At 43.7% G+C, this 25098-nt stretch overlaps 1 protein-coding gene across 3 annotated transcripts in view; it reads right to left on the bottom strand.

Annotated features, from left to right (window-relative positions):
• Positions 1-25098, bottom strand: part of USP13 (ubiquitin specific peptidase 13) — a 117163-nt gene that overhangs the window by 41156 nt on the left and 50909 nt on the right. For all 3 annotated transcript variants that reach the window (XM_072807490.1, XM_072807491.1, XM_072807492.1), the window contains 6 exons: positions 20803-20897; positions 19126-19313; positions 14033-14104; positions 13587-13680; positions 3650-3775; positions 1956-2109 (listed from right to left, as the gene is read on the bottom strand). In XM_072807490.1, the coding sequence (XP_072663591.1) occupies positions 1956-2109; positions 3650-3775; positions 13587-13680; positions 14033-14104; positions 19126-19313; positions 20803-20897 (729 nt within the window). The remainder of the gene's footprint in view (positions 1-1955; positions 2110-3649; positions 3776-13586; positions 13681-14032; positions 14105-19125; positions 19314-20802; positions 20898-25098) is intronic.

Raw genomic sequence — 25098 nt, 5'->3', positions numbered from 1 at the left:
TTTAAAGTGGCACTGACAGGCTGCATAAGCCATTCATATTTTTTTGCCTGTTCCCCTTTGAGACTGATGGGAGGGATCTGTGAACTCCAGCCCAGATCAGAGGTCCTCCTGACCTCACATGTGATATAAGTGATGCAGAAACCTGGTCCTTCATTTGTCCAGAGGTCAAGGCTGGGATTACCCAAATGCCACCTTCCAATCACAAAGTCTTCACATCACAGAATCTCACACTGAATGGAGACCCAAGGGTCATCTCATTCTGATTAGAGGTCATGGAGAGTGTGGACCAAGGAGCTAAACTGTAGGGACCACAGTCCTCCACTCCACTCAGCACATGATTCTAACCAGCACTGCCCTGACAATGAGGTGACCCACAAGGTCAGGTAGCAGAGCTACCAGCCTAGAAGGCCTTTCTACACTATTCCTACTCAAACAATTAAATACCAAGGGAAAAAGGAAACAGCACATCATCAACTTCCCAGGAGTCAGTAGATCTGCTCTTGGAAATTGCCTATAAGTCAAAATTTTACATAGTTTTGAGTGGGTCTTTCTGGGAATTCCTTTTGTTTACCCCCCAAAAAAATCACTCCTGATTATCAGTTTTTAGGCACCCTTATGCCCTTCTGTGTCTTCTTAAGCACATCTGAAAATGGGTTTAAAATTCATTGTCCAGGGCAGCCCGATTGGCTCAGCAGTTTAGCGCCACCTTCAGCCCAGGGCATGGTCCTGGAGACCCAAGATCAAGCCCCACGTTGGGCTCCCTGAATGGAGCCTGCTTTTCCCTCTGTCTGTGTCTCTGCCTCTGTCTCTCTCTCTCTCTCTCTCTCTCTCTCTCTCATGAATAAATAAAATATTTTTTTTTTAAATTCATTGTCCAGTCCACAATCAGTTTATGATGTACTTAGATCTAGAATACCAGCATTAGGTGTTCCCAGCAATCAATTTCCAGAGACTAAATTATAAATATTTCTGAAAAAGAATAGTTGTCACTCACAAATTATAAACAGTGAGTTAGAGAGGATCACAGAACTGAGTGGAACCTCCTCAAGGCTGGGAAGAGAGAACAATTAAGCCTAATTCTAAACTGGAAACAAACTACAGACCCCTACCCTCATTTCTACCTTATAAAATGGGTAAGAATTTAGAAACTGATCAAAAGCTGCATGAGCTTATAGAAAATGGAAATCATTTCATCCCAAAAATGTCATAATCATCACTTTTCAATTAGCACAGCAAACTGACTCTCCCCCACAAAAAAAGAGGAAAGAAGGCCACCCAGTGAATTACTGACTTTTACAGAAATGACCAGTTCACAGGACACAAGAAATAGAGCAAACATTTTGCCTTTTTCTGCTTCATTTCTAAGAAATACCATTCTCCCATTCTCCCAGACAAACGGACTAAAGGAGTCTTTCCCAGAGACCCCAGCCTTACCGCAGCTCCTCTACATTCTTCCTGTTTCCAAAGTCCGAAGACCCTTCTAAGGGGCCTTTCCCTACAAGAGCCCTGCCCCACTGCATCTCCCACAGGAGGCGTCTTCAATTCTCAGATTACTTCAAGCAAGCTCTCCTAGATCGTCTCACCTCAAAAAATGCGATTCTGATCATTTCCCCCAGAATTTATGGCATAAATCGTTGAGCGCTAACATTAAAGAATTTTCCACATCTATAATTACAAATAATATTCCCCCAAACTAAGCTGACTCCAAATCAACCAGTTGGTCAAATTTATAGGCACTAAAATAGGTTCTATCCATAATCCCTCCAACAAAAACCCATGATGCCTCTGACTCTTCTCACATGGGGGCTGAGGTAAAGAGACGTGCCAACCAGACACCATCTGGGCTGGGTCTCCTCCTGACGTGACTTAGCAGTGACTAAACCACATTATCTCTGATTGCAGGGTTTGCACGGATGAGGAAGCACACGGCCAATTTCCCACTCTGGGACCATTACCCTTGTTGGTTGCTGCCTCCATGGCCACAGGTAACTGCATCAGGTAATCCACTCTCTCCGTGTAGCGGACTTTTCGAGTCTGACAGCACTGGATACGTTCTTCCACCAAAAACCGAAAAACATCACTTGGGTTTTCAGAGCCAATGCGGTTCCTCTGAAGGTTAGATTATATAAGGTTAGTAAAAGTATGAAATATTAAGCCGTGAATAAAAACCAGCATAGAAGAGAATATAAATCTGGTGTAAGGATTGGGCATTACTAAGCCTTCCCTGTGGGCATGGCGGTTCACCAGAGTCCTTTAATAACCAAACACTGCCATATATCCCAAAATGGGGGGACTGGTTAAACTATAGTTCATCATGTGAATGAACATTACACAGCTACTAACAGTCATCAAAGAGGAACTGACCTAGATGGAATCAGAAGAAAGGGGGTGGGAGAACCAACCTAAAGGACTGCCCTGGAAAAATGAAGGCGCATATGCTATGGTCATGTAAATGCATTAGTGTAAATTATATACAAATTTTAAAAAGAAATCACACTACATTCAAATATGTAATGATGTGGCAAAATGTTCACAACAGGATAAGTGGAAAACAATGCTTGGGACACCTGGGTGGCTCAGCGGTTTAGTGCCGCCTTCAGCCCAGGGCCTGATCCTGGAGACCCGGGATTGAGTCCTGCATCAGGCTCCCTGCATGGAGCCTGCTTCTCCCTCTGCCTGTGTCTCTCTGCCTCTCTCTGTTGTCTCTCATGAATAAATAAAATCTTAAAAAAAAAAAAAAGAAAAGAAAAGAAAACAATGCTTATAAAACAGCATGAAGAGAATAAATGCTCCCAGAAAGTGACTGGTGGGTCAGACACCAAAATGTCAGCACCGGTTGTCTGTAGGGGCTGTTACCACGAGTGATTCTCATTTTTTCCTTTGTGCCTTTTTATATTTTCCGCAAAGAACAGGTTTGTAATCAGAAAAAAAAAAAAAAAAAAGTAGTTGTTTTTTTAAGGGGGTAGGGGTGAGAGCCTTTCATCATGAATTCTCAGTACTTTTAAAAACCACACACTGGGACGCAGGGGTGGCTCAGCAGTTTAGCGCCTTCCTTTAAAGCTCAGGGTGTGATCCTGGAGACCCGGATCGAATCCCACGTCGGGCTCCCTGCATGGAGCCTGCTTCTCCCTCTGCCTGTGTCTCTGCCTCTCTCTCTCTCTCTCTCTCTCTCTCTCTGTGTCTCTCATTAATAAATAAATAATATCTTTAAAAAAATAAATAAAATAAAAATAAAAACCACACACTTAATGTGATTTGACTCTGCTGTGAGCAAAGCGTGACCATCTCTGCGTGGTGGCACAAGGACACCAAATACCACAGTGGACTCTTAAGGAGCTCTGTCACGGAGATCAAAAAAAAAAAAAAAAATTGAATGAAAGAACGGACAAACATTCCTTTAAGTACAAATTAAAAGGAGAACAGGGAGCTCCAGAAGCACCAGAAAACAGGGCATGAGGAGCAATTACGGCCAAACAGGCTGAGTGGAGAAAGCCCCAGTCGGCTGCTGCGGGAGCCGGGAGCCGGGAGCCGGGAGCCGGGAGCGTGAGCGACTCCGGAGAGGGGCTGGGGGGGGCATCCCGGCCCTGCCAAGGGGGCTGCGCGCCCTCCCTCCGACCCTTTGAGCAGTTCCGAACACTGGCGGACTCACCTCTACTAGATTCACCAGGTGCAAGAAAAATTCCTGGGCGTCCTGCTGTCTATTAGAGGAGAATTCGGGGTGGCTCTTGCTTACAAAGGCCTTGAACATGCGTGGAGAGATCCCATTTTGCTGAGGCTGAAATATAAAAAATAAAACCAACTCACAGCCCTTTCATACATACCAAGGGCATGAGGCGGCCAGCAGAGGAGGGGCTACCGGAAGGCCCGGTTCTCAGAGGAGACAGCTGAAGCTGAACAGTAAGAGCCAACACTCACTGAATGTGGCTACACTCGCACCCCACTAATGAGACTTGACAAACACCCTCACTTTCCAAGGAAAGGCATTCCTGGGGCCCATCCTCACAGGTGTGGCTCCATGGTGGCCAAACCGGTCGGTCAGAGCCCAGGTCAAGCAGGCTGGTGAGGTGGGAGAAGGAGTCCTTGGAGAGAAGTCAACGGCGAGGAGAGTCCTGTTGCACCCCCCTTCCCTCCCCATGAGAGATGGGGCAGGGGCGGGGGGGCGCACGCACACCTCATTTGGTTGTGCTTTGCTTCACTGTGGTTTGACCATGTGGTGTTTTTTCACCAACTGAAGTTTTGCGGCAGGCCTGCATCAAGCAAGTCTTTTGGTGCCATTTTCCCAATAGCACTTGTTCATTTTGTGTCTATGTGTCAAATTTTGGACATTCTTGAAATATTTCGAACTTCTTCATTATTATTGTATTTGTTATGGTGATCCGTGGTCAGTAATTAAAACTCCATGAAAGCTCAGATGATGGTTAGCATTTTTTAGCAAAAAGGTGTTTTTAATAAGGTACGTACACTGTTTTTTTTAGACATGATGCTATTACACACTTAATAGACCACAGTATACATCAGCAGCCACACATTTTGCAGAGTACATGAACTACTTTTACTTGCACTGGGAAACCAAAAAAATTCATCTGGCTCACTTGATTGCAACAGTCCCCTTACTGCGGTGGTCTAGAACCAAACCCCCTTACTGCGGTCTAGTTTTCTCCGAGGTATGCCTGTACTTGCAAGAACAGGAAATGACACCGCACGCCCCAGTAACCGCTGCAGAGGTGCTCAGGCGTGTGTGTCTGCCCTGGGCTGTTTCTGGATTAGAACACAGGTTGTTACCAGGAGCCTGCCCACCCCTCACCTGGAGACGCTGGAGGAGACTGGCAGCAGCTGCCAGGATGACAGAGTGGGAAGAACGGGTGGCAGGGACAACTCTGGAGGGCAAGGATATGTGAACTTCCCCGGGGACTGGAAGACCAGGTCAGGAAGAAACCAGGCTCCCTTCAGAAAGGACAGTGCATATGACGATCGAAGGTCAGCTGGCGGAAAAGACCTGAGGCAGGAGCCGAGGTAGGGGTTACAGATTAGCTGGACAGAGCATCAGGGAGAGATCCTAGTGGAGGTCCCTAAGGGGACAAGCAGGGAAGAGGGACATCTCTAAAGAACTGCTAATGTGCCCCTACATAAAGGCTAGTCATGGCAGCCAGGAGGGAGCCAAACACACTAGTTCAGTGAAAGGCTCTGCTTCTTGTCCAATGTCTCCATCCCACGGTCCTTGATTGACTCAGTGAGGCCAGAACCAGAGGGAGCAAGAGCAAAAACCTACCAGAGGATGCTGATGCTAACCCTTGTGTACCACTAGTTTCTGAGATTCTCAAGCCTGCTAGAAGAGAGAAGCTTTAAACTGTCTTTGATGTGAAGTGGACTTTCTTTTTTTTTTTATAAATTTATTTTTTATTGGTGTTCAATTTGCCAACATAGAGAATAACATCCAGTGCTCCTGTCAAGTGCCGAAGTGGACTTTTTCAATGCTGGTAATCTGTTGGAAATCTAGGCGATCTGCCTGAGATGCTCTGAAGAAGCAGAATGGGATGTGTCCATGTTGCCACTGAGGACAGAGATGGGCTCAAGGCAAAGCTGATTCCTGAGTCCCCTCCAAGTTCACTCATCTAATAATGGCCTACCTGTCACTTCATTTAAGACTCAACCATAACCCTGCAGAGAAGGTACTGCTGTTATCCTCGCTTTATAGCCAAGGGAACTGAGACGGGCAAAGACACGCCAGACAGGTCTTTCAACTCAAAGTGGTCATTAGCCAGGTGATCCTGCAGCTAATGCAAGAGCAGAACCAGAATGAACTCCAGGTTCTGATTCCAATTCCAGGCTCTCTGACACAAAGACAGAAGCGGCAGCTGTCGCACATAGTAGGTCTCAGTGAGACAAACCTCACCTTGCCAATCAAGTAGAACAAAGCAGTTCACATACTCTGCAAAATGTATGGCTGCTACCCACCCACTTCTTCTCAAAACCTCCACTTGCGGGCAGCCTGGGTGGCTCAGTGTTTTTGTGCTGCCTTCAGCCCAGGGTGTGATCCTGAAGCCCTGAGATCGAGTCCCACATCAGGCTCCCTGCATGGAGCCTGCTTCTCCCTCTACCTGTGTCTCTGCCTCTCTCTGCGTGTCTCTCATGAATAAATAAATAAAATCTTAAAAAAAAAAAAACCTCCACTTGCTTTGCAGGTGGAGGCCACAATTCCCCTCTGGAGTCCAGAGAACATGCTCCCTAGGCCACCACTGGGCACACGGCACAAAGTGCCTCCCACTTCCTTCAACTTTCGATCTGCTCTGACCTGTCTCTTCTGCAGGACTTGGCAGGTGAAGGCCATGTCTCACACTTTGAGATCTCCTGGACACCCAGGCCAATGCCGAGGGTCTAAAGACCACAGGAGATGTGCATGATCACATAGATCCAAAACCCTCATCCGTCTCCCTGCAGCCCAGGGGGCTCTACATCGGAAATCTCCCCAACACATATGTTTTAAGCCATGCTTCTTATAAAACTCAGGTGAATTTTCCTGTCTTGCTGAATATATATCTGGCTTTGTCATCCAGTTCTGACTAATCACCAACATCACCCAGAGCACTCCTGGGGATTCCACCCTCCAAGAGCTGATATACCATGGGCAAATGGCAGACAACACACGGATCTATCTCTAACAAATGCTGAGGGACCCTGCACCAGACCTAGAACAGTGCTAGCAGCTTTTAGAAGACAATTCCCCAAAGTGGCAGCATTTGGGCATCTGAGGACTTAGAAACCAAATGTAAATGATCAGCTTGCACACACGCATGGCTTCCGATGTGCTTCCAGTGCTAAGTAAAGACTGACTTATATCCAATAATTACTTTTCCTACCTGTACAGACACCTCCTGAAAACAATGTAACAACTGTAACTCTCTTTACTCACCCTGCTGATCCTATCTGCACTGTATCAGCCAACACAAACACTGAAAAATAATGCCTTATCTTTGCATAACAGCTAACATTTATTCATCCACTTAACAGAAATTTACTGATGTCAGTCACTGTTCTAGGAACTCAGGTGAATACTTACTAGGTTGCCAGGCATAGTTCTGAGTACCTTATACATGTATCCTGTTTAACTCACTTAACCTGATGATGATAACGATGATAATAATGATTTTCTCTACCTGATGGATAAGGAAACTGAGGCAAATCAGCTGTGTGATCCAGGGCCACAGCTACAAAAGTCAGTCATCTGCTGTCCCTGTCTTGCTGTCCGTCTCTGTGTCTGTCCCTCTCTTTATCCCATGTCTTATAACTGTTTTCACATACTAATTTTCATCTCTGATGGCCCTGAGTCCATCTTCCCAGTTGCTGAGAAAAGAAGACAGTAGTACCTCTTGGACTCTGAATAAGCCCACTTCAAAGCCACGCGCCTCTGGAGCCGACACTACAGGTCACTCCAGCAACTATTCTTCCACCCGTTGCAGTGCAGAGGCACTGCTTGGAATAAATCTTTTCACATTGTGCACTCCCTCCCTGCTGCTGATGGCATTTCTTCCTGCAAGAAAGAAAGGGCTTCAACTTGACGTGGCTGCCAGTCTGCATCAAAGCAGCTGCCTTGGGAAGTTCAACAAGTCAGTAAATTCAGAAAAGCTAGCTGCTGCTCTTTGCCACTGTGTGATCATATAACTGGGAGAAGTCTCCCTAAGGACTGTGGTGAAAACCCCAGAACCTCAGCCCTGCACCCAGACTGTGGTCCAGCCTCCTTCGCTATCCACCCCCATACTTCTTTCCTTTCTCGATCCATTTCATTTCCTTGTTTTCTCTCAACTGACCTTTCTTAATGCATTGTTCAATCCTCTGCAACTACAGCTTGAGGATTGTTGATCACTGGAAAGTTATTTGAAAAGGCTTCCTAAACAGAGAGATGCTAGCTCTCCCTCTCCACGTCACACTACAGACCAGCTCCTGAATTTCACAGCTGGGTGTGAGCGTTTTAGTTCAAACGAGACCACTCCACCGTTAATGCCTTGATCATCAGCTGGGCTGGCTGCCTGCACCCCTGCCCTAAGCCAGAGGGCAAGTCCCCCTAATTCCCACACTCGCCTAACAGTATGTTCCCTTCATATCAGGATAGTAAAAAGTCTTCCAGATCTAACTTCCAGCTTATTAGAAACACAAGCTGAACAAAGCAATAACCTGTAAAGCAATCCTAGGGCAAATGATTCAGCTCCTTCCACAAATCAATACCTTGCAGAAAGAAAAGTCAAAGTCATCTTTGACACCGCAGGGGAAAACTCAGACATGGGCTGGGTATTAGGTGATACTGAAGAACAGTTATTAATTTCATTGATGTGCTTCTAACACTTTAAACAACTTTTAACATGATATTTATGTTGAGGAAAAAAAGAAGGTATTCTAGTCACAGATGTATACTAACATTTACAGAAGGAGGATGCTTGGACTTTGTGTTAACATACTGCAGGGAAGAGAAGGGACAGGCAGAGAAGAGGATGGGAATGGGAAGGAAAAGTTGGGCTTAGGGAGGATTACTGAAACCAGACTGGCAATTGCTGAAGCTATGCAATGCTACTTGCATGCATACTTGCAAGTTTAAAAAAAAAAAAAAATTTATAAAGACCAGGCTCTGCATAAGGCAGTTACTTAAAAGAAACCAAAGGCCAAAATAAGAGCCAAAGAACTAAGTCAAAGAAACTATGTTTCCTAGTTGGCAATGGGTCGGTGACGTCATCCCAATGTCCCCTATGGGTTTGTCACCGCAGGACATGAGAGGGAGTAACCAGACTTGACCAAGAGTCGGACCTGCCTTCAGGAAGCACGCACTCTCACTGTGAGCTGGCTCTCACACTCCTGAAGCAATGGCTAGTCGCGACAACTAACTTTATTAAGAGGGAGCCCTGGGACTCTCCAAAATAGCAACCACCTAAGGAACCTGTCGTATTTATAGGATACTGTACTTACTTTCTCCATCAGCAACTGCAAAACAGATCAGCTAAAATTAGCAAGAGGACTACGGTGTTCAGAATCTTTCCCAAATGCTTACACAAGACTTTCTGTTGAACTCGGAACTAAGAAGGCAGCCAGACACTCTTCACTCACATTCCTCTGAGTGTAATCCTCTAATTAATACACACATAGAAAGAATGGGGCTTTGTATCACATTAGTGCAACACTAGCGCAGATATTTACATTGTAAAAACCCAGGAATAAAAAAAGATAAATGCATCTCAGCCTGTCCCTAATACACAGGTGTATGGCATCTGTTTTTTTAAACTTTTAACCTTAAACCATAAACTTCGGACCCGTAATTCCTAACCCAGATCCAAACCCCAAATCTCCAAAGCTAAGGGAACAGAGAGCATCCCCTAGCTATCTTTCATCTTTCAAAAGGTGGGTTAGAAATATTATATTTGACCCACCTAGGAAAACAGAGATTGTGAAAACAGTTCTCATGTTTGGGGGTTAAATTACACCACCTCAAAAGAGAACGCTGGTTATCTCGTGTTGATCAAAAACTGTGACCAGGGCAGCCCAAGTGGCTCAGTGGTTTAGCGCCGCCTTCAGCCCAGGATGTGATCCTGGAGACCTGGGATCGAGTCCTGCCTGGGGCTCCCTGCATGGAGCCTGCTTCTCCCTCTGCCTGTGTCTCTGCCTCTCTCTCTCTCTCTCTCTGTGTCTCTCATGAATAAATAAATAAAATCTTTAAAAAAAAAAAAAAAAACTGAAACCAGCATTTTTGTGTCAAGGATTTTTCAGAGGGGAAATCAAATGAATTGTCATTTAAGAAATGCAGTTTGGTTTAAATACAGAATTGTTTAAAACATGTTATCTTTGGAAGGAGAAATAAATTATTCAGCATTAAAATGTGTGAAAGCATGGTCTCAAATTGCATAAGATCAGGATTATATTTTTGAAGAAAGAAAAGTGTCCTTTTATAGTGAGAGGTTTTACCCACTACAGATGCAATTTAATTTTAAAAATCAATTCAACAAATTTATGTAGAAATGGCACTGCCCAAAACAAATACCACAAATCTTTTTATAGATGAAAATGTGCCTTACGCATGCATATTTAAAAATCAGATTTCACCTTGGTCGGTAGAAGACCAATTTAATACCAGGAAGCATGTCATCTAGAAATGACCCAAGATGCAAGACAGAGGCATGGAGCCACCTGGTGATTCTGCAAACGTTACAGGCCCCCTTTTGTCATCTGCCTACACTGTCCACACGCTCATGCACTGGGAAACATGAAGCAAATGCTAGAACCGTTAGGTAAGTAGGATGGTGTAGGGATCAAAAGCAGACTCATGGGACACCCTACCTGGTGTTCAATCCCAGCCCTGCCACTCTCTGGCTGTGCAACTTCAGGCAAGGTTTCTGTGCATTTGTGAGCACAGAGAAAGACCCTGGCCTTGCGTTAGCAATCCTAGTTATTAGCATTGCTGCTGGTGATAGCCCTGTAAAAAGTCACTCCTACCATAGGGCTGCTACTCCTCTCTTGCTCTCTCCCTTCCACCACACATTCCTCTTGTGATCTCTCCCCTTCTCTGGTTTAGCACACCTTCTTTCTTCTCTTAGGGCATTTCAGGCACATTACAAGTCCCAAATGCCAAAGGCCTGGAATAAGGCCATCTGGCCAAAGGGCTCCTGACCCCTGAGAGAAGAAAGAGTCTCACAAACTGGTTTCTCTGAAACCAATTGCCAAGTGAAAATCCTGATGCCTCAGAAAGTAATTCCCTCCACTGTCAAGGGGAATGAAGATTTGACCGTGAATTACTTGTCTATTAAAGAAACAGCTTAAAACTGACTCCTCCAGGGCCACGGAGAAAATCATATGGTCAATTCAAGCTCATTTTGAACATTAAAGGGATCCTATTGATGCCCAAACCAAAGACTCACTCACATCCCACTCAGCTAAATGGGTCTTCCCCACCACTCCCAAAGATGCACATTATACTACTCATCACATCCAGGATTCTTTCTCTAAGACCACTAGATCATGACACCACAGAGCAAGAAAGGATTTTACAAATCATCTAGATCAAAGGTCACACGCCCAAATACAACAGTGTAGCTGCCAAGTCATGAATCACAAAGGGACTAGAGCCAGATGGGAACTGTGTGTCCTGTTTGAAAGGAGGGCTGCCACTCAGCTCCAGCCATCTGCTATTACGGGCCTGGAATTGTCACAGGGTCTGACTGATTAAGAGAAGCTGGAAACTCTGAGATGCCTGGGTGGCTCAGTCGGTTAAGCGTCCAACTCTTAGTTTCAGCTCAGGTCATGATCCCAGGGCCATGAGTTCAAGCCCTGTGTCAGGCTCCACGCTGGGCATGGAGCCTGCATAAGATTCTTTCTGGCCCTCTCCCCCTGCTTATGCTTGTGCTCACTCTCTCTGTCGCTCTCTTAAAAAAAAAAAAAAAGGCAGCTAAAAATTCAGATGTTTATGTGTAGGCCAAGCAAAACACACCTACAGGCCAAATATGCCCCAAATGCTGCCAAATTACCCAGATTGAGCCAGACAAAGCAGGGGTTCCCACAGGCAGGCTTCAGCCCCCTGGAGATCACAGAGCTACTGCGTTAACAGTCACTAAACTCAATGGTGGGGAGGAGATGAGGGCTCCGAGCAGTCATTGTTCATAGAATGAATAAATAATGTACTTTGCTCATATAAGAACTACTTTTTTTAATGTAAAAGGACATTTTAATACTAACAAAACCAAACTTGATTTGCAAACATCACTAAATTGGTAATTTTTTATTCCATGTTTTCTCCAATGAGGAGATTCTAAAAACACAACAGGCATGTCATAGACACAGATTTTATTTACATCAGAGAGAGAACCTCTTCACACTTGGAACATTCACAACCACCACCTCGATGAATTCTGGCTTTGGACTACTGGGATTGGATGTTTATGTGACTTGCACAGAGTTTCACAGCTCCTCGCAGAGCAGGAAAGAAGCCAGAGTCCCTGAGTCCCAGTCCGCCTCCTTCTCCACCAAGGAAGATGGTCTCTGACTCGAAAGTGGTCCACAAAGTGCCATAGCATGGATGAAAACCCAGGATAAATGTGATGAAAACAAAATGTTGGACCACGTTGTTTTCATCAACACGTCTTCAAGGCTCCACAGGAGCTCAAGGTAGAAGAAGCCTGGACAACCCCTGTAGCCCAGCTCCACATCCAAACCATCCCTTCGACTACATCCCAGATGAGGGTGTTCCAGTCTCGATGGATAAGGAACTCGTTATCTTGCCACGTTGGGTAGCAATGCACCTTCCTGCCTCCACACCACTGTGATCTCCCAGCCTGGCCATTAGGAATCCACCCTCTTTAACCCCTACCTTCCCCCCATCTCCAAACATCACCTCTAAATGCTCCCTTCATACTCTCCCATCTCCCAGTTGCTCCACTTCCCCAATGAGCTGGCTTCCCTATGAATAAGAGTTTATTCACTTTCGCTTCTTGCTGTCAATCTAGTTAAGGTAGACTGACTTACAGTGGGAGCACAGAGGCCAACATATGAGAAACAGATCTGCCTACTAAGTCAAGACAGAGCACTGAGGTCAGAGCAGGTGGTGAGGAAAAGGGGTATGCACTCCATTCAGGCTGCCTAGTGCAGCTATGCAAGCTATGCACTGCAGAATTTCAAGGAGACCACTCAAAAAGACTAGGTTGTGAGCAGTGCCCCCTGGAGTTGTCCAACGGAGCTACCCAGGGAGGGGTGTGTAGCCCATTCTGCAGACACAAAGAAATGTAAGTCTGGCTTTTAGGAGACGGAATGCATCTTTCAGTTATTCTATCAAGGAATAGTGATTGAATAGCCAACTGAGTTTCTCATACCTGAGTGTATTTAAATTTTTTTTTTTTTTTTTTTTATGATAGTCACAGAGAGAGAGAGAGAGGCAGAGACACAGGCAGAGGGAGAAGCAGGCTCCATGCCCCGGGAGCCCGACGTGGGATTCGATCCCGGGTCTCCAGGATCGCGCCCTGGGCCAAAGGCAGGCGCCAAACCGCTGCGCCACCCAGGGATCCCTCATACCTGAGTGTATTGACAATCCTCCTAGCAGCTTACCAAACACAAGGACTGCCCACACCTCCGCAGAACTTCAGAATCCTCAGTTCTGGAGGTGGGAACGGGATGCAGAAGGGAATGGAATAGGAATGTGTGTGTGTGTGTTGTTTCTTAACAATCAGCTTCTTGAGAAATCGTAGCAAACAAAGTTGAGGTTTAGGAGAAGACAGATATTATAAGGGCCAAGATCATGTTACCAAGGAGAAAACGTTTAAATTTGTGTAAGGTTTATTGCTTCCATCTCAGCTGTATTTTACAAAGAACAGTGTTCTGAAAACTGTTAATGATGACTCTCACATATAATCCATAAAGCAACTGTCACTAGAAACACCAACCCTAGCTATTTCCTACCACAATTTCTCAAAAGCACAGATACCCTACACTCCAAAGTGAAATAGCTATTCTGACAACTGGCTATATCCATAGCCACCATTTGCCAAATCATAGGAAATACACATTCTAGCTGGTAAAGGTCCCTCCTACCTACATATCAGTGTGGCAAACACTGGGACACATACCTTATGTTCCTCCTTCATCACCTGTTCAATGAGTTCAGATTTCACTGGAGGTTTTGAATACTGGCCTGAAAGAAGGCCATGTCCTAACTTAGTCCTGGACAGGAGGGAGAAAGACAAACAAAAAGGTCATTGTTGTTTCCCCATAGAGACATTAACATCATCTATGAATGCTTTTAGGTGGAACATTTTATCTTGATTACTCAAAAATAACTTATTTGATTCTTCCTGATAACTGATGCCATTTCAAACTACCCTCAGTACTTTATAAAGAACTATTAATATATTTCTTCTTCTAAAAGTAACACCTGCTCTTTTTAGAACACTTCTAATACAGAAAACAAAAAAGAAAAGAGATGTACCTTTAATTCTGCAACCCAGCAATAACCATTATGAACATTTACTGGACATTTTCCTTAAAAATTTTTTACCTTTCAATCAGCACTTACATCTGTGTGTTGAAGTCCTGTGTTGGATCTAAAGGAGAGTAGTCAAATATTCTTGGAAGATTCCCTACGTACCTAGAAAATGAGAAAGGAGAGTCAAAACATAGGGACTGAAAGAACAGAAACAAAATAACCTGTCATCCTAGCGAAGACCTTGCCTTTCTGTCAAAGTGAAATCATCCACCTAAAGAAAACTTTTCCTGGGACACCTGGGTGGCTCAGTGGTTGAGCCTTCGTCTGCCTTTGGCTCAGGTCATGATCCCGCAGTCCCAGGATGGAGTCCCACATTGAGCTCCCCGAAGGGAGCCTGCCTCTCCCTCTGCCTATATCTCTGCCTCTCTCTCAGTCTCATGAATAAATTAATAAAATCTTTTTTAAAAAAAGAAAGAAAGAAAACTTTTCCTGAGATCCCACCTCTGCAGCCATATTCATGGGCTTCCCTAAAATGTTTGTGCTTCTATCTGTGGGTCTCAACTCTGGGTGCAGGTTAGAATCACCTCGAGTTTCTTGAAAAAAAAAAAACACCAAAGCTAGAGCCACCCCCAGATGCTCTGATGTCACTGCCTGAGACTAAAACCTGAAATCTGCAATCTTTTCAAAGTCCCCCAAGTGATTATAACATGTAGCCAGAATCAAGAACTTCCAGCTTATGCCATCACATCTGCCATCTCAAAACCAAACAGTAAGAGTAGGAATTATGCCAATGGTATCAAGATATATAATAATAGCAGTGACAACTACTGCTTCTTGAGGGCTCTCTGTATAATCTGCTTGGGTCTTCATTACAACCATATGAAGAAGGGATGGTTATGGTTACCCATTGGAGAGATAGAAATCAGGATGCTTCCAAAGCTACGCAAGGAAGAAGTGATGAAGCTCAGAGTACACCCAGGCAGCTTAGCTCCAAACCATGCTCTGAACCACTCTGTCCTGTCCCTGCTCCCATAAGCAAGCCCAAACCCCCTCCTTCTGACCAGTTTACCTGGACAAGCAGTGCCAACTTCCACCACCCTCTCTAATCTCAATGTACAATGGTGGAAGGAATGACAAAGGAATATTCCTTTCACTTCTTAAGTTCATTTCCTATTCCATACCCTCTGCTTTGTGCTGTCCACCTTTCCATCTTCAGGCTTTGACTCGCTGTGTGAAAAAGCTCTAGAAAAAAGAATCCAGAAGCATATCCCTTTCCTTGGCACTTCATGCACTCTGCTCTGCCCACTTCTTTGACCTCATTCCCATCCCTCTCCCCTAGTCCACAATACTCCGGCCAAATGCCCTTCTTTGCCAGGATATGCCCAGTTCACACCTGCTTCAAGGTCACGCCACCTGCTGTCTCTTTCCCAGAACATTCTCTCCACAGACCTTTGCCCCATCATCTCAGGTCTGTTTAAAAAGCACCTCCTCACCGCTCCTAATTCCCCATCACCTGACCCTGGCTGACTTTCTTCTTGGCATGTATTAACATTTGCAATTTCTTGATTATCTCCTTGTTTATTATCTCTCTAGAGATTATATACTAGAGTATAATCTCCATGAAGACAGATACACTATCTAAATCACTGCACCTCCAGCACTACAATTGCACTAGACACGCAAAAGACACTCAAAAAATATCTGTTGAATGAATACATTTATATCATGTAGTCCATCTAACCAATTTTCCATAACTGACTACCCATAAGCCAACAGAAAAGGCATAACTGCAATAAAGCCCTAGCAGAGAACCATGATACATTAGTAGTTAGCAATGACCTCTAATCAGACCCCTCAACTACTGGACACTTGTAGGCACCTGCTGTCTACAAACTCAGAATCTGTACCCCAGATTATGTACCTCTGTCAAAATTAAAAGAACCCACTTCTGGTACAGTCCCTTTCAAATGGCTTTTGGATGTGTCACTAGGGCAACAATTTCATCTAGAAATTTTCAATGGACCAAGAGCCAAAAAGACCAACCAAACTTTGTAACCAAAGCATCCACAGCCAGAGGTTGCACTGAGGAATTGTTTTGGGTTTTTTTTTAAAGAATCTATTTATTTATTTGACAGAGAGAGTGAGAGCTAGAGAGAGTGAGAGCTAGAGAGAGAGAGCAGAAACACACAGAGGAGGAGAGAGGAGACTCCCCACTGAGCAGGGAGCCTGATGCTAGCTAGATCCCAGAACCCTGAGATCATGATCTGAACTGAAGACAGACACTTAGACGCTTAACAGACTGAGCCACCCAGGCGCCCCTGGTCCCTGATTTTAAAAAAATATATTGAAGGAAAGTCCTTGCGGAGGTGTTGTATAATTATTATTTCTTTTCAAGTAGAATGGAGGGAACTTGTGCTCTTTGGTTACAAAATCCAACAACAGTTTCAGGGGGGGCAGGGACTGGGTGACGGGCACCAAGGTGGGCACTTGACGGGATGAGCACTGGGTGTTATTCTATATGCTGGCAAATTGAACACCACTAAAAAATAAATTTGTAAGTAAAAAAAAAAAAAACAGTTTCAGTTCCTTATAGTCGCTAAGTTTTGAAAATGCTTTCTGCCCTCCAAAGTTTGATGAACAGTCACCTTTCTGAATTTTTCTTCTCTCGTGAAAAACTATACCTCACATCTGTGTTTTGGATTTAAGATTCAAATCTCTCACCTCAATGTTGTTTCAAGAGTCTCAGAATCGCGTGTTACCGAATATTTAATATTCTAGTTTCTAAACATTTACTGTGTCTATTAGAACATGAGCAACCTACTCATCATACTTATCCTCAGTCTGTTTGTTCTTTTACTAAACATCACTTGATTGAGCGGGACTAACTCAGTGGAGTTGGGTCCAGGAGCAGTGTTTTCCATTTTGTAAGTAGAAAGAGTGACTCACGGAGAGATTAAATGACTTATGCACAACCAGAGTGTAATTCGGAAATGTCAGCCTGACTCCGTGATACTCTGTCTGCCACTAGAGCCTCGTTTACATTTCAGAATAATTCTGATGAGGATCAAATCTAAATAAACTAGTGTATAAATGAATGAGAGCTAAGATCGATGGTCAGATAGCAAAACTATACTTTTTTCTTTGAGAACCCTAGACTGCAAACTGAAGTTATAATACGTATTTTTAGAAGTATCTAGCATTACTTCTGCATTTTAATATAATTTTGTTGTAACAGAGGCTATTCCTCATAATTAGAAAAATAGAAACTACTAGTAAAATGGACTTTTCTGACATCAAAGATTTACCACCTTTAATTTTTCATTCTTCTCCATCAATCTTGCCTGAAACCATAATCCTTTTTGCTAATGTTTATCTTCCTCGTGAGGTTTTCTTATCTTGTCAGCTTTTGAAATACAATAAAGACTGGCTTGTAAGAGAGCTAATGAGTTCATCATGTTGGATATTAACAATTCCTCAGTGCAGGGGCGCCTGAGACGCTCAGTCCATTAAGCGTCTCAGCACCCACCTTCGGCTCAGGTCACTATCTCGGGGTCCTGGGATTGAGTCCTGCGTCAGGCTCCCTGCTTGGTAGGGGTCTGCTTCTCCCTCTCCCTCTCTCTCTGCCCCTCCTCCTGCTCTCTCCCCCACTCTCTTTATCTCAAATAAATACATAAAATCTTAAAAAAAAAAATCAGGGACCATGAGATCCATAATATGAAGTCACACTCTTCCCTAATCAAAAAATAATACAAGTATGAGACATGGACAAAAATTTTAAAAATAATGCAATGTGTGATGCATACCTTTGAAAAAGTTTTCCACCTCAAAGCTTCAAACCTGCTCTTCCTCTGTCCACACTCCCCTAGCATACCAGTCAAAGCATGTGTCGCTTCATGTACCCTTTCTTCAGAGAGACCCTCCCTGACCACCTCTTCCCTCCTTTCATTCATGGAGCTCACCATGTTTATAACCATGCCATTATTCTTCCGATTATTTATTCAGTCTGTTTCCTCAAATGGGGCCAGGCACCACGTCCTTTTGCTTACTGCTGAACCCCCCGCCCCAACCCAGCACATTGCTGAGCACAAAAGAACCCCATATTCCTCGGCTGGATGAGAAATGAAAACTAGACCAGAAAACAGCAAGAAGAGTAAGTCTTCAAATACCAAGAGAAAAGAAAAGGAGATCTGATATCTGATATACTTTTGCTTAACTACCATTAAAGCCATTAGCATTTCCACTCATCCTGGGTTTAAAAAAAAAATAAAATTGCCCTGTGCTGTTCCTAGCGTGCTATTGGCGCTTCCGTCTCAGTACATGTGTGTCCTCTCCCATATTTGAACCATGGTGGAAACTAGCGTGCCCTGGAATATGCTAGAGATAATTTCCTAAACTTTAGGCAGCAGTTGCCCATGAGTGCACCAGCCTTGGTCCCAGTGTGCACAGCTCCCCATTTTGGGCCCAGCCGAGGGAAGAGAGGGGTCACAGACACAGTGGCTCTGCCCTCCGTTGGGGAGAAAGAAGACAGCCTCCAACATGCACCGGTGCCTCCACGGCATCTGTAGTGAAGGGCCAGCTTTTTTGTTTATTTCAACTCTTATAGATGAACTCCTTTAAAATTTATAATGAAAGTAAATTATTAGAAAAATGAAACAGCACTGATAACGCATGACAATGTTGACTTGCTACAAAAATTTCTAAACGCTCACTCTCAGTTTCCATGCCCAGGAGTCCAAGGACCAGCACCAGTTCTGTGAGCCACATTTTGAGTAGCAAATAACGAAAAGCTTAAATCCTCGGAGAAACTCCACTCGCCAGGAGGGCAACACTGACCAAAGCGATCACTGAGTCTCTCCTAGCACATCTACAGGAAGGAATGTGGCAGGCTGGCTGCAGAGATTGATAATTAATATTTTCTTGGCATAGAGGGCAACTGATGGGCTAAAACCAGAAGCCATCACTAATATGACCAAGCCCCTGTGAGGCTCTCGGTTACAAAGCTCTCCTAATCTCACCTGATTCCCATCACACTTGACAAGTGTTCTCACCCAGCCTCAGTGCAAGAAGTCACACCATGAGGGTGCGGTGAAATGTCCTGCAGCTGATGAGGACGGGCTTCCCCAGCATGTGCTGGAGCAGATGAAGGGCAGCACTTCGCGCCCAGGCCACAGGAGGCCACTTACGCTCTCTGGAACTCTGGGATGCTGAAGATGGCCTGCATGACAGAACTCAGGTAGCAGCTGTTGCCCAGATTTTTGAGACCCGTGTATCCGGGGCCATACATGGGCTTCAGCTTCGTCCCCGTCTCCTGGATCACTTCCCACTCGCTGACCCGCGGCTTCATGTCATTGTCCCGAAGCCCGTTCTCTGTCTGGGACAAAGAGAAGGAAGCCAACTTTAATGGTCATTCTCACCCAAAGATCAAGTTCCAAGAATTATTTCTGACAGCCATAGATGTTTCTGCCCCTTTTTCTCCCGAAACAAAGCAAAAACAAAAAAAATACAAAAAAAAAAAAAAAAAAATCACCTAAAGAGACTGAGATGGTGATGCTGAACAAAATCCTAATGCCACACAGAACCTCACACTTAAAAATAGTTAACAATCATAGGGACGCCTGCGTGGCTCAGTGGTTGAGCATCTGCCTTTGGCTCAGGGCATGACCCCAGGGTCCAGGGATCCCCAGAGGGAGCCTGCTTCTCCCTCTGCCTGTGTCTCTGCCTCTCTCTGTGTGTCTCTCATGAATAAATAATAGAATCTTTAAAAATAAATAAAATAAAAAGTTACAACGGTAAATTTTATGTTTTGTATGTCCTTCCACAGGAAAACACACATACACACATTTAAAAGATTTAAAAATGAAAGGAGAATGAGGCTGAGAGGTAAGAGGATGGCAGCAAGAAAGACAAATAGGAATGGAAACAAAGAAGCTAGTAGAATAATTTCAAGGGAAAATACAATGCAGGGGCACCTGGGTGGCTCAGTGGTTAAGCATCTGCCTTCAGCCCAGGGCGTGATCCCGGGATCCTGGGATCAAGTCCCCACATTGGGCTCCCTGCAGGGGAGGGAGCTTATGTCTCTGCCTCTCTCTCTATGACTCTCATAAATTAATAAATAAAATCTTTAAAAAAGAAAAAATACAATCCAACACAGCAAACAGAACGGGAAGGCAGTTGCAGAGGGAAGTGAAGGAAAAATCACAGGCCCTGGAAGTGCCTTGAAATAGGAGGGAGGTTTACAGAAGCGCAAAGGACATACATTAAAGGGTGCCATGAGTGAGGTGAGGACGAGGAGACAGAAGGGAGGAGAGGCTGAGGAGAAGGAGATAGGCTGGGAGGGAAGGGCCCAAGCAGAGCATGCACACTGAAGCAGCTCCTCACAGGGACGGATGTTACATAGTCATGACACCGGCTTGAAAACACAATATTAAATCAAGCACAGCCTTTTCCCATCAACAATATGTTGGCTTATTCTTTCCACCCCCGAGCCCTGCTTCCCTTCCTGAAATTAATTAAAGTGATGTTGGTCACAGACCATTTTAAAGGTCATCTTCCCGTACCTTCTCGCTTCAGTGAACAAGGAGTGATTCATGCAACTCTCCATCAAAGGAGACAGAAATTTTACCAGTAAACTCAAACCGAAACAAATGGTACTCGACGAGGTGCCATTTTTATTATAGCATGAAAAAAAATTAAGCTGATAACCAAAAGAAAATGCTAATTAATTAAATTCAAGAAGTAAATGCAAACATGAAAACCTAAAACCATTAAAGTAGGATTCCTGTCACAGTAATTACATATTAAAGAGACCAAAGGGTTCCCTCCCCACCAGGTGGGAATAGAGACAAAGTGGACCTTCTTACCCCATGCATATGAAGCATATCAATTCCAAAATGCGCTAAGTGCTTGGCCAAATGAGGATCCAAAACGGGTTCCTCTTCTTGAAAAGAATAAACATCTACAGGGTGAAGAGAAAACAAAGAGTGAGATATTTAACCAAGTCACTCAATATTCAACATATATCTATTGAGCTCCCGCTACGCACTTGGGATACATCGATGAATAAAGCCAGTGGAAACCTCCTGTGAGTACACTCAAGGGGAGAAAAGACAGATGATAAATAACAAACATAGTAAATAGGTATGTTTTGTAATTATACCCATATATCAATTTCTTTTGACATTTCAGAAATTAATTTTTAAGATGGTTTTCTGAGGGGTGCCTGGGTGGCCAAGTTGGTTAAGTGTCTGCCTTCAGCCCAGGTCACGATCTTGGAGTCCTAGGATAGAGCCCCACTCAGGCTCCCTGCTCAGTGGGGAGTCCACCTCTCCCCCTACTCCTGCTCTTGCTTGTTCCTTCTCTCAAATAAATAAAATCTTTAAAAATAAATAGGTTTTCTGAGACAAAAAAAAAAAAGCAGTGTCTAAAGTTAAAATACTTGAAATTAGACAAGGGTAAATGCCTAACAATTGATTTTGCACCCAAAACCACACTGGCATAATAGTGCAGGAGGAGGGAAAGGTGAGGGAGGAGAGTGTGGTACCACCTGCTGTGGGGAGGCAGGGGGAGCCTGGGAGGGAACAGAGGTAACACAGGCCCTCAGGAGCAGCTCAATGGCTGCCCTGAGATGTTGGGTCCAAGACAAAACAAAAGTCTGCCTGCAGAATCCTCAACAGTCTCAGACCCACCAGCTCACCAGCTTCCACCTCCCACCTGCCGCTTCATCCCTTCTTCCCAACTTTGGTGTCCACACCCCACGGAGCTGGTGAGGGACTCAGTGAGGACTGTTCAGCACTTCCCAAGTGTGTCCACCTTGTAGCACACAGAGCAAATGAGGATGCATGTGGCACAGCACGGTAACTTGGGAAATTCCAGCCATCCCAGGCCCGGCCCACTCCTCCGAGGGCATCTTGGCCTTCAAGGCAAATCCCAAAAAAAACTACCCAAACCACCATCTTATGTGTCCTCACACAGAAGTGCAATGTGGGAGGGGGGCCAATATCTTTAGGCCCAGTCCTTTTTCCTCTACACCAGACTATTTCCTTAGCTCTTTCAGGAGACTCAGTGATTTGGTGAAGCACCATCCCATGCCCTTAACAAAAAGAGAGAGTTAAAAACCACAATTTAAAAAAAAATAATAATAAATAAAAAAATAAAAACCACAATTTCTTCACTCCTAAACTGGAAAAACAAAACCTATTAAAAGGAAAATAGATTCAAGATACCCTCCGAGGGGGGCTCAGTCAGTCGAGCATCCATTTCCACTCAGGTCATGATCTCGGGGTTATGAGACCAGGCCTCATGTCAGGCTCCACACTCGTCAGGCTCCACGCTCAATGTGGAAGCTACTTGAGATTCTCTCTCTGCCTCTCCTACACATGTCCTCTCTCTCTCTCTCTCTAAAATAAGTAAATAAATTTTTAAAAAGAAAAAAAAGATACTATTCTTTAGGACAGTAAAAGATAGACCATCCAAGGATGTTCCTCCCCTTGGGAACATCACCAGGAGAAAAAAAATACACACACACAAACTATAGTGACATTCTGACCCAAATACAGGTATGTGGAGACTCACTGCCATGAAAGAAAGTCACCCTTTCTATTATTAATTGACTAAATGTTTGGCTTTCTCTGCTATCCCTTGTCCTCTAGGGGCCCATTTTAACTTATAGACAGGCAGCCTTCATTTATATTCTTTCTTTAGTATATAATTCAGTGCTCTCAAAACAAAAGGCAAAATCCCCAGCCCAATCAAGAACCCCCCCAAAAAAATAAAAAGAAAAACTTCCCCAAAAGTTTAAAAGCTAGAAACACCAACAAAAATGAAACTTGAAACAAATACATAAACAGTATTTTTTAATCTATGGCAAGTGACAAGAAAACTGCCACTCAGATACTGGCTGAAGGTGAAAATGACATCCCCTCAGCACTTTAACTTTGGTTATTATTAACTAGTGAAATAATTTTGAAGACTTAAAAAACTTTAAGCCTGTAGTTATTCGAGCTTTATTAGAAAACAATAAAATTGCCAGAAATGGAACAGTTGTCATTGGCCTAGGATTTTGAAATAAGTGAAAAATCACACAGCACTCTAAAATTTTTCATTTGTTAGGCTCATGCCATACTGAGAAATTAATGTTTCCTACCTCCAGTCATTAACTGCTCCAAAGATGTGACATGATTTGGTTGGACACAAAGTTTTTTTACCCCAATGACAAAAATAGTTTAGTAAGTAACATACAAGACATCTAAAAATGAACTGTGATCCTCAAATTTGGCAATCATGAAGAATTTATAAATGACATGTAGTCATAGAAAAAATTATGAAGTGGATTCAGGAAAGATCACCCTAAGATGCTGCTGAGCACCATGGTGCAAGGGCCAGTGGGACAGGCAATTTCACAGTAGCTGTGGGCATCTCCAGAAGCTTCTCCTGAAACCACCAAGGTACTGAGACTTCTTTTTTTTTAAGATTTTATTTATTTATTTGAAAGAAAGGGAGCATGAGTGAGGGGAGGGGTAGAGGAAAGAGAAGCAGACTCCTCACTGAGCAGGGAGCCTGACTTGGGGCTTGATCCCAGGGTTCTGGGATCATGACCTGAGCTGAAGGCAGATACTGAACCAACCGAGCCACCCAGGAGCCCTAGTGTGATAACCTAGCTTCGCAACAGAAGAACAAAACACCCTCTCCTATCTCTGTCCCTCCTCACTCCCTTCCCACCCAGAATCTCATCCTTGCTTTGCCAAATCAACATCTCCTCCCACAGAGGAAAGCTCTTTTTATTTGTTTGTTTGTATGGTGATCTGTTTCCTGGTTTGTTTGTTGCTGTACTCATGGAGACCCAGAATGGAATTTGATATGGGACCCATTTTACTACCCATGACACCACAATGGCTTCGCCTAGGCAGTCCAGGCTTCTTGGAAGAACCAATTCTAAATTGTCACCTCAAGGTGAGTAGGACTTTCTCACCAAACAGGTATATCCTTATTGGGGAGAAGGAAGCCAGGAGGACCAGATCACATTACCATTAAATAGTTGAATTCACAACCTGCTTGGATTCCATGTTCACTAAGCAATATTCTAAATATAAGTTAGCTCCCCACAGGAAAGGAATGTACTGGTCAAGCCAACATAAACATCTCACATACAAGCAGTTGTGGTTCTCACAATAAACTAAAAAATAAACACTTTCTCTCTTGCAAATTGAATTAGCCTCAGTGAGCCTAACAAATATGGAAATGGGAAAATTGGCAGTGGTACCTTCACCAGAAGGTGGCCATCCAACCCTAGACAGAGGGTACCCAGCCCTCTGAGGCCTCCATATCCACGAGGTTCATCATCGGACATTAAGGAAAACTTCAGGCATGTTTTCATTAACGTATTTGGCTTTAAAATAAATGAGTCGCAGCTAGCAATCAATTAAACAGACTTAATAGAAATTAACATAAAATTGATGCATCCCATAAACTAAATGATAATTCACTGGAAATAATCATTTTGTTAAAACCAACTCTGCACAAGACAAGCAGTAATCAAACCCTGATCTTTCTTCAAAAAGTGAACATTATTTCAGGTGAATGAATTCAAGAACCCTCATCACAGGCTATCTGATCTACATTGCTGTTTGTTTTATGCCTTCTATGATAGAAACATGAGTATGGATTCAAATACTCTCAATTACATCAGGAAAACCCTGAAAAAAAAAACCAAGCACTTAACTATGGCAGATAATGAATTAATATTCTTACTAGCCACAGAGTTTTTTAAAACCAGTAAGGAACAACCTACACACGCCTACTAGAAAATCCATCTAAGAAATTCACAAAGAGAATTACAAATGACCAAAAATACTATGAAAAATGTTCAGCCTCACTAGTAAAGCAAATAAAAACAAGATATTAGATTAGCAAAGGTTTTTAAAAATGGCAAATACCCAAAGTTGTCAAAGATTTGCTGAAATGAGTATTGTCATATACTGCTAATGAGAATGTAAATTACTATGACTGTTTAAGAGAAATTCAGCAACAGAAAATTTAAAAGGTTCAATCCTTTGTTCATAAGAATTTATCCTAAATATATCATTAGACAAACGTCCAAAGATTTCCATATATACAAGGATACTCATCAGAATAGCAAAAAAAAAAAAAAATTGTGACAA

Source organism: Canis lupus, chromosome 31 (genome assembly GCF_048164855.1).
Source record: "Canis lupus baileyi chromosome 31, mCanLup2.hap1, whole genome shotgun sequence".
NCBI classification, from domain to species: domain Eukaryota; kingdom Metazoa; phylum Chordata; class Mammalia; order Carnivora; family Canidae; genus Canis; species Canis lupus.
This window is presented reverse-complemented; position numbering and strand designations above follow the sequence as displayed.